At 36.1% G+C, this 10441-nt stretch overlaps 1 protein-coding gene across 1 annotated transcript in view; it reads right to left on the minus strand.

Moving 5' to 3' along the window:
- Positions 1-322, minus strand: part of LOC105298426 (cytochrome P450 20A1) — a 45428-nt gene extending 45106 nt beyond the window's left edge. Inside the window, exon 1 of the mRNA XM_011369700.2 lies at positions 178-322. Within this exon, the coding sequence (XP_011368002.1) occupies positions 178-249 (72 nt within the window). The 5' untranslated portion in view covers positions 250-322. The remainder of the gene's footprint in view (positions 1-177) is intronic.
- Between the last annotated feature and the right edge of the window lie 10119 nt (positions 323-10441).

The raw sequence follows: 10441 nt of genomic DNA on the forward strand, positions 1-10441 counted from the left end.
ACGTGCGCCGAGCGCTACGTGCGCCGAGCGCTGCCCGCGCCCGGGCGGGAGCAGGAGCAGGAACCCCACCCTCAGGCCCGCCCCCCTGCAGCCCGCAGCGACCAGAGCTATGTGGATGCGGACAAGACCGAGGCTGAGGAGACAGCCAGGGCCCCCGAGGGCCGAGAAGGCGGTTACCGGGTAGAGGTAGAGCACAGCTCCCACCAACGCCAGTAGGAAGGTAACGGCGAAGATCGCGAAGTCCAGCATGGCTCTTCCGCCCGGGAGCCACGTCTCGGATCCCCCGCTCGGGGAGCAGCGCCTGGGCCTGGCCGGGACTGGGACACGAGCGTGTGGGCGCGGCGCCCCGCGGGAGCAGCGAGCGAATGGGCTGCGGGGGGCGTGGCCAAGGCCGGGATGCCGGCTGCGGGGGAGAGCAATGGAGCGCCGAGGAGCCGCGCTGCAAGGCGGGGGTTGCGGTGGACACGACTTCGGGACACGCCCACGACTTGGGGATGGAGTTGCCTGGGAAAACAGCCCAGGCTTCTTAAAAACGTTAGAAGTTGCCCCTCTGCCCTGACCAACACTTTTTCCAGTGGATTTAAGATGAAAACCTCTAAACCAATGAATGAGACTCGCAGTGTGGTCCCGGGACTGTGAGCCGCAGTAGTAGCAGCAGCGCCGGGGAACTTGCTAGAAATGCAGATTCTCCATCCCACCCCAGACCTACAGAATCTGACACTCTGGAGAGGGAGAGGGGCACAACAATCTGTGTTTTAACAAAGCTGTTAAACGCGGTGATGAACCACTGATCTAAGCTAATCTGAACAAGGTAGTGTCAAAATCAAGCATTATCCTTTAGGTGCTCCTTGTTTTGCAAAAGAATTTACGTTTGAAGGGGGCTAGGAAGTGTGATTCTGTGACACTCTCGTGGTGGATAAGATTTCCTTGCTCCGCTCTTCAGTAAATTCCCTGAATTTTCTAAGCTTCCATTTCTTACTGTGTAAAACCGTGGAATACACACAGAATGCCTGTAGAGTTAAAGTAGATATTTTATTTGGCACAGCTCCTGCCAAAGTGGTATCTACTTTAGCATTTAGCATTAGTTGTTCTCCTTCTATTTCACGTCTCAGGTTTGACATGGATAATGTGAGGCAAAGCCTGCTACTTACTGGTGCTCCATTTAGTGAAAGCGTCCTGTAAGTATTTATAGATTTTATAGCTTTAATAATAAAAGTGTTCAAAAGGGGGTGAGTGGGTGGCAATTCAGCAAGAGAAATCATTCCAGGTTGCATTTTAGAGCTTCTATAATAAATGACTTATTTTATGAATATGCATGAAACGCCTCATTGAAAATGGCAAATCTTTTGACATCTATAGCAAATGTACAAAACGTTGCTATTTCAGATTTAATTTGACAGAAATTGTACTTTTAACTCCAGTTTTCTGCGAACAGATGTTTCAAAAGTTAATTTTTAAATCAATTCTTTAGAATTTTGGAGACTTCCCATCATAATCATGTTCCAAATAGATTTTCAAAACAGAAAACATCAGTTTTTAAATGCATAATGTGGTAGATAACCCTAGGCACCAATCCTGAATATAGACTACACTCCCTCCCCTTTAGTCCTACACTGACCCTTTGAATTTTGAGGGTTTGTGAAAAAGACAAATTATAGATGCTGAGCCTGGCACAGTATTTTGGTGATTGAGTCTCTACAACTATACAACAACCTCCTCTTGTGTTCTTCAAATTTTTGCCTAAATGCTCCCCAAAAGTATTTTTTGAAAAACCATATATATATACTCTCACACATTTTTGTGTTGACATTTAAAATTTTTATCTTCATTTTAAAAGATTAAATTTCTTATAAGAATTATATTGTAAATATTTACCTCTTCAAATTGTTCAATTCTGTATCTCAAAAACTGTATCTCCATGAAATAGTTTTAAATATTTTAAAAGATTTAAAAGATTTAAACATTTAGATAAATTATTTTAAAATTTAAAACATTAAAGTTTTAAAACTAGAATATTTCTTCCGTATCAAGTTATTACAATTTTGTTACACAATTAAGCAAAAAAATAGTTGCAGAATTTGACAAAGAAGTAAACATAACCAAAATTCTATTGGAAATACATCTCCTCAGATGGATGAGCATTTTTTCAATTAGTTCATGTATTTATGAACATTATTTATTGCTAAAATTAGCCAGGATTCATCATCAATTCTATTCTTGTTTTAATAAATGTAAGTCCTGATCACCTTTTTCACATAAATAACAAGATGGGATGTTACTATAGCAACGTCATTCAATGTCTTGCAGTCTCTGAGATACAGGCCCAAAATCATTTATATAAAAATATGATTAACTAGGTTTATATTATGTTTAATGGTTTGTTACCTCACCTTCAAATCTCAATTAGGTCCTCTCCATTTTACTGAAAGTAAAGAATTGTAAATGGAAACATCTGTGCTCATTGCTTTCCCTCCTCCCCCAATAATCTCAGGTCTATTCTCTGCCATTCTTTGCCCTATATTGTGAGCATTGGTGCGAATTCCTACAGATTACACCACCTCTCTCCCTTATAAACTTGCCTCCAGTAGGATTCCACCAATAATAAGCATCAGTACACTGAGGCTGAAAAGAAAGCAGGTTTAGAAGCTTCCATTTTGCTTCCTCTCAGCTCTCATTAGGAATGGAAATCAGAGGTACTACTTCTGCTTCCACTCCTTGATTCTCACTGTGCATTATTCTAATTGGAGCCATAGCACCATATAAAAGGCTTTGATTTAATGAGAATAGTAAATCCTTAAGGATGACACCTCATCCTTATTGAATAACTGCTTCACCAACCTATTCCAGTGCTTTATCAAGATGGCAGCTTGTGGGTGATATATGCAATATGATCAGTGGATCCCATTATCATAGGATCCTATAGCACCTATTTACTATAAAATGAATCCTTTGAACTGAAGTGATGTTATGTGGGATCCCTTGCCAGTGAATTAAATACTCCATAGCCCTTAAGTTAATGGTGCTGGGTGAGGATCTGTGAACAGAAAAGGCAAACCTACATAAAATACATGTCTATTCTTTATGAATGAACCACTAGCCCTTCTAGAATGGAAGGGGCCCAAAGTGGCCAATTTTCCAGCAAGTTGCCCCTTGGTCTTGTTGAGGAATGAAGCTATACTGGTGCTAAACATTGCTTTTCGCTGCTGTTAAGTTGGACATTCAATGGTGGCAGTAGCTAGTCCAGCTTTGGTTAGTGGAGAGCTCATGCTGTTGAACCCATGTAGTCTCCATTTCTATCACTGTGGCTTCTTTCATATACCATTGCACCACCCTTGGAGTGGCCAATGCAGGGACTACCTAACATGAACTGGACTGGTTGCTTTGTTCACTTGTTTAGGGCCTCTTTCATGGTGAGTGATATCTAGTGGCTGTTAATATGTAACTAAAAGGTTTTCATACTTCTTTCCCACTCCCATGTTCATCTATATACCTCTACTCCAGACTTGACCAGCTGACCAGGCCTTTCATCATTGCCTTTGATTCCGTATATATTCAAACCTTGGGCCTCTTCTTTTTCCATGTAAAGTGAATGGCATGGTGCACCACTAAAAATCTGCCCACTGAGGTGGTTTTTGCTTGCCATTCAAGACTGCCCACTAATAAGGCTTTGATTCAGCTGCGACCTATTTTTGGCTTCATCCAACATACTGAGCCATCCCATGTGTAAATCAAGTTTGGGCTTTTTTCTCCTCCTCCATCTGATCATATAGGATTACCTACAAAACTAAATGGTAGCTAAGGAAAGAGCACTAGTGCAACAATGGTTGATACTATGGAGATCTGAGCTACTCGTTCATGCAGCTTGCCTCTCTGCCCTGCGATCCTTAAGGCTTGGTGGTCTGACAAGATCTGGCTTATGATGGGCAGTGTTGGGAAACTGAGTCTCTGACAAGCAAGGTATTAACTGTCACTTTTGTTCTGGGCATAACCTTTTCAAGGAGATGGTTTTTCTCTAGAATAGAGGTCAAGTTTACTTACTTATCAGTATAATAATGTCTCCCTTCAGGGCAAAGTTCTTGCAGCCCATTATAAAAAATTCAACTTCTCTAAACTCAGATTCTTCGGCTGACATAAGATTGTGAAGTGTATTCTTATGACTTCATTTAGAAGTTTATAGTGGTAGGTTTTATATTTAGGTCTATAATTCACTTCAAGTTAATTTGTAAGGTAAAGGTGAGATTTTTTTCCCATATGGATAACCAGTTCTAACACCACTTGTTGAAAAGCTGCATGAGCAAGCAGCCCAGATCCCCGTATCAACCACTGTTACACCAGTGCTCTCTCCTCAGCTAATATAGAATTACCTACAAAATGGCACATTTGTAGACAATTCACTCATTCTATATGTATGGATATATCTGAAGGGCCTCTATTTCCTTCCATTGATCTACATGTCTATCCTTATGCTAATACAATGTCTGGATTACTGTAGCTCTATAGTAAGTCTATAGCAATCAAAGGATGTAAACCTTTCGACTTTGTTTTTCAAATTCTTTGGACAACTCTGGGTCTTTTGTATTTCCATATAAAATTTCGAATCAGCATTTCAGTTTCTTCAAACCTCCATTTACCCAGGTTTTCTTCAATTTGTCTCAATATTCTGTAGTCTTCAGTGTACGTGTCCTGCAAATGTTATTTACTCCTAAGTATTTCATACTTTTCAATGCTATTATAAATTGCATTATTTTGAATCTCAAGGTTTCATTACTAATATACAGTAATATAACCTCTTTTTGTATACTGACTTGTATCTTGTGACTTTGCTAGGATCATTAGTTCTAGTAGTTGTGTGTGTGTGTGTGTGTGTAGATATATAAGGATTATGTTAACTGCAAAAAAAGGATACTTTTGCTGTTCCTTTTCCAATATGTATGTTTTTTGTTTCCTGCCTTATTGCACTAGCTAGGGCCTACAGTACAATTTGAATGCTAGTAGTGAGAGTAAATATTCTTGCCTTGTTCCTGATTTTAGGAAGAAATAGTTCAGTCTTTTACCATTAAATATTATGGATATAGATATGGATTTTTCATAAACATCCTTTTTACATTAAAAAAGTTCCCTTCTATTTTTAGTTTGCTGAGAATTTATCTTGAACAGATGACTTTGACTCAATTGATCTGCATGTATCTATTAAGATGATGATAGGGATTTTCTTTGTTATAATACAGTGAATTACATACATTGATTTTTAAATGTTAACCCAATCTTAAATTCATGGGATGAAGCATGGTCATATATTATACTTTTCACCCATTGCTAGAATTGATATACTACTACTATTCTCTTAAGGATTTTTCTTTGTTCATGATAATGAGCTGTAGTTTTTTTCTTTTGGGGGGAGGTGATGGTTAGGGGTAGGATTACATGCCTTTCAATAATTTTGTCTGTTATTGCCTGCAGAGTCCTAAATTTCCCCCACTCTTTTTTTTCTCCTTCACATCCAGTCTCCAAAGTGGCTGCATTTTTACTCTTCTCAAGCAGCAATGCCTTCTGAGACTGCCACATCGAATGCTGCACACTAAGTCCATATGTTGTTTTTTTTTTTTTGTATACAGTACTCTGATCCACCCAAACTTTTCAATATTTTTGCACTTAAAATGTGCTTTCTCTGTCTGGAAGTCTTTTTTGTTTTTTAGTTCATCTTAAGTCTGCTATTCACCTACTCTAAATTTTTCTGGACTCTCCTTGCTCTCCACAAAGGCTTACTATAAAAACTTGAGACAGCTCTGCTAGAATTTGTTTTTTATTAAGTAACTTGAAGTCTGCAGTGTTATTTGTCTTATCGATATCTTGAAATCATGGTTATTTGTTCTTATTTATTAGCATGGTTTTTTGGAGGACATTGAAGAGAGATTCGGATATAGGTAACTATCACTACCTTAGGTACCCTGTAAACCTAGAGTCATCTATTTTGGATCTGCTTTACCATTCATTAATTTTCCAACTTCAAAAATTATATTGCTTATTTCCTCTATTTTCTCTATCCTTGTAGGTTTATGTCTTCACTGTTGTTCTGAACTTTAATATGGAGCAAAACTAAATATAGTACTTATATTCAATCTGTTATCCTTACCATAAAGTATATAGTCTTTTCAAAGACCTATGAAGCAAACAAAATCAACTATGGCAAATGTTAAGTGGTAAGGACTGCTTCTAGTCAATCATTATTTTATTTAGTTGAATTTAAAGTTCCAAAAATGTAGAAGTAAAATATTTAATATCTTTTAAAATACTCCAAATTAAATTCTTTTTGGATGTTAATAGAACTCATTTTCCTTTAACAAACACCGTTTCATGCTGGTTAACTTAACTGGCATACTAGCTAAAAGCAGAATGTTTCATAAATGACACATTCTCATTTCAAACCTCCATATAATTTTACTGCATAAGAGTTGTAAACCCTAATTGCAAAATGAAACTAGCTACATCATTTTTAAGGGAATAATTTGGTTTAGGCAGCAAAAGAGAAAAGAATACATACCTGATATGAACTATTGGTTTTTCATTATTGTGTATAATGGCACCTAAATATGTTCACATCCTAATCCCTGGAATTTGTGAATGTTACCTTACATGGTAAAATGAACTTTGCAGAGGTGATTAAGCTAAGGATCTCGAGATAAGGAGATAGACTGGGATTATCCATGTGGGCCCAATATAATCACAATAGGCCTGATAAGAGGAACATAAGAAGAGTCAGAGGCAAAGAAAGCAGTGGGATGATGGAAGCAGAGATTAAAGTGATATGCTGTGAAGACAGAGTAAGTGGCCATAACCCAAGGAACACAGGCAACCACTAGAAGCTGAAAAAAATACGGAAATGGATTCCGCGCCCGCCCCCCCCAAGCCTCCAGAAGAAATCAGCCTTGTTGACACCTTGATTTTAGCCCAGTAAAACTGATTTCAAAATTCTGACCTCCAGATTGTAAATTTATGTTGTTTTTAGTCATTAAATTTGTGGTAATGTACAGCAGCAACAGGAATGTACGAAATCACTGTTAAATGCAATGACGTACCCTAAAGGAAGCCAATGAGGTATCTGATGTTATGATCAACATCATCTATCAGTTAAATACTTCATAGTAAAGATAATTAGATTTTGGATATCATCTATTCACTATAAAGAAACTTATTTTGCCTCTCTTAAAAAAGGAAATTTATACACTGCTGGTGGGAATGTAAACTGGTACAGCCACTACTGAAAACAGTATGGAGGCTCCTCAAAAAATTAAGAATAAAATTACCATATGACCCAGCAATACCTCTTCTGGGTATCAACCCCCAAAATTTGAAAACATTTATCTGTAAAGACATATGTTCCCCTTATTAACTAATGTCACGCCAATAATATTTTTAAAAGATATATGCACCACGGTGTTCATAGCAGCATAATTCATGGTGACCAAGATATGGAAACAACTGAAGTACCCCTCAATAGATGATTGGATAAAGATGTGGTACATATATACAATGGAATATTACTCAGCCGTAAGAAAAGATGAAATACTGTGACAACATGATAATCTTGAGATTATCATGCTAAGCGAAATAAGTCAGAAAAAGTTGAGTCATATGGATTTCACTTATATGTGGGATATAAAACCAAAAGCAACAGACTCATGGACACAAAAAACAGTTTAGTGGTTACCCGAGGGAAGAGGGAATGGGGAGACAGACAGGGTAAAGGGGGTCAAATGTATGGTGACAGAAGGAAATTTAATGTTGGGTGGTGAGCACACAATGCAATATACATATGATATATTACTGAATTACATACTTGTAACCTACATAATTTTAATAACCAATGTCACTCCAATAAATTTAATATAAAAAAGAAAAATATGGGTAGAAGACTGAGGAATTAAATTGATTAAAATGTAAAAAATTAAAAATTAAAAATAAAAATAAAAGATTATTTCTTGCCAGGGAAGTATAGATTTCACTTTTGTGAAAGATAATCTAAGCACTAAGCTCCTTGAATGAGATTAGTCCCTTAATTTTAAAATCTGTGTTGCTTAACATGCTATATATTGTATAGTCCCCATTTAATAATTTATAATTTATTATTAACCTTTCAGTGCATTTTTATGAAGGAACTCCATACTTGCTACCCAATATTTAAACATACATAGCTAACGATCTGGATTTCCTACAATCAATGATATTCCAATTGTCCTACTTTCATTAATGTGAAACTAAAATTATTTATTACAATGCTATATTTTTCACTGCTGATCCTTTAACATTATTTCATTTGATCCCTAAGCCAACATTAACATTGCTGTTTTACAGATGAAATAACTGGAACCAGATATCTCAGGTGTCTTATTCAAAGTTGTAGAGCCAATGGATGGTAGAAACGTAACTTGAAGCCACATACATGACCTTTCCACTATACCACATTCTATTAGAGATATGTGGCAAAATCTCAAAATCTCGCTCAATACTATTGACCATAGATCAAAATTTTTATTAAATTTTCTGTTGTTTCAATATATTTAAAAAATAGTAGTGACATTAGTATTCTAGGATCTGTTGATGGTATATAAGGCAACTGTAAGAAATGAAAGAAAGGTTGTCCTCAGAAATGAGTACTGGAAATTAATATACTGTATTATGAATTAGTACATTTACATTATAATTTATTTATGTCACTCTCTTATGAACTTGTGCTAATCATAAGCTTATCTTTAGGATACTGTGGGGCCAGATCCTGAACCATGACAAATTCATCAAGGTAATACCATCTTGAGAAAGTCTGCACCTGCATAAATCTCTGTGCATGACTATGGCTCTAATTAATAATATTATTAATATAATCACTATTCATTTAATCGATATGGGAAAATCAGAGTATTTACATATAATACAACTGTTCATATTAAAATGATTTTCAGTTTTAAATAAATATAGATTATTTTCTCGAATAAAAGTTCCTCAAACTGTTATACCTCAAATAAAAGTTCCAGATGATCTACATATTCCCTCTCAGATGTAAAATTTAATGAACATTGTTTTTAGGCTGTCAATGTTCTTTTTCGACCTCTTCGACACTGTGTTCAAGTATTCAGGTAAGTAAGTTCTTATGTCCTTTCCGATCTGTAAATGCCTCTGTAATGTTTCTTGAAAGTATCCTGACAAAAAAATATTAAATAAGATTCTGAAAATATTGTTGTTCTAGACTGAATTAAATCCATCTTCACTTTCTCTTTAAGCATCTTACCATATGCATATGAATGACTTGGTAAAGTATTTTCTTCTGAAAATTCATGATTTGTTAAAGGATTTGGGCTATAAATTGAAGTTGAATAATGTAAGAGGGCAGCTACTTTTAAAAAGAATTTTATATGGCTAGAGCATGAATTATGGAAATTCACAATTTTTCCATAGCCTTACCCTAACCCTTCCAAACTCGGCAAAGTTACAATTGAATGGATTCAACTTCAGAAAATGCACCGAACACTATGTAGAAGTAAAGAGTTTTGCAAGAATTGAACAGACTGTCAAAATCATTCTGAGTTCAATAGTGAAAACAGTTAAAAATTAGTAAAAGAAATTTAACAAAGTTTTAAAAAATAATTTAATCTAAGATTCTCATTAAAAGAATGATATAAGGTGAAAAAATATAAGCCCCAGTATTACTGCGTAAAAAAATACATTTATTTAATGCTTGGTATTGTGTTACAAACTTATTTCACAAAAGCAAGGCAGTCTTAATTAAGCCTGAACTGACCTGGCCTGGATTCTCCTGTGACTGAGCAATTTCATCAGATGAATGAATGCAGGAAGTTTTCCAATTTAGCAAAGTGTCCTCAATTAAAGTGTAAAATACTTCATACATGGTGCTAGGCTAGAAAGAGGTTAATGTTCATTTCTGTTCTGTTATTCTGGATCTAGAGACAAAAGTACTAGCAAGGACCTTATACAGAGCTTAGGTTCTGTCTTGTTATAGATTAGGTTCTATAAACATTAACAAAAACAGAAGGATTAGGTTAACATTTAGACTGTCAAAACTTGATGATTAAAAGATTTTAATTATGAAAGGAAATAAAAGTTAAAAAAAACCTAATATATGATTTAACTACAAATGGAGATTTCTGGCTTATGATCATTTCCTGGGGGAAAAAATGTAACCATGTTTCTGAGGTGGCTTTAAAATGAACGGCTTATTATCTGCTGTTACATGTGACAAAAACTGGTCAATTAACATAACATTTATCTTATGCACATAGGACTACAAAAGAAATTCTGCTCATATGAGAAAGAAGCAGTGATCAATTTGCTGCCTAACAAATACTGTATTCAATTCCTTGCCTACTCAAATAACTTAGTCGAGGTTAAGATGTAATAAGAATATATGAATAGAGAATTACAAGTCAGC

This window comes from Pteropus vampyrus, unplaced genomic scaffold, assembly GCF_000151845.1.
Source record: "Pteropus vampyrus isolate Shadow unplaced genomic scaffold, Pvam_2.0 Scaffold152, whole genome shotgun sequence".
Classification (NCBI taxonomy): Eukaryota; Metazoa; Chordata; class Mammalia; order Chiroptera; family Pteropodidae; genus Pteropus; species Pteropus vampyrus.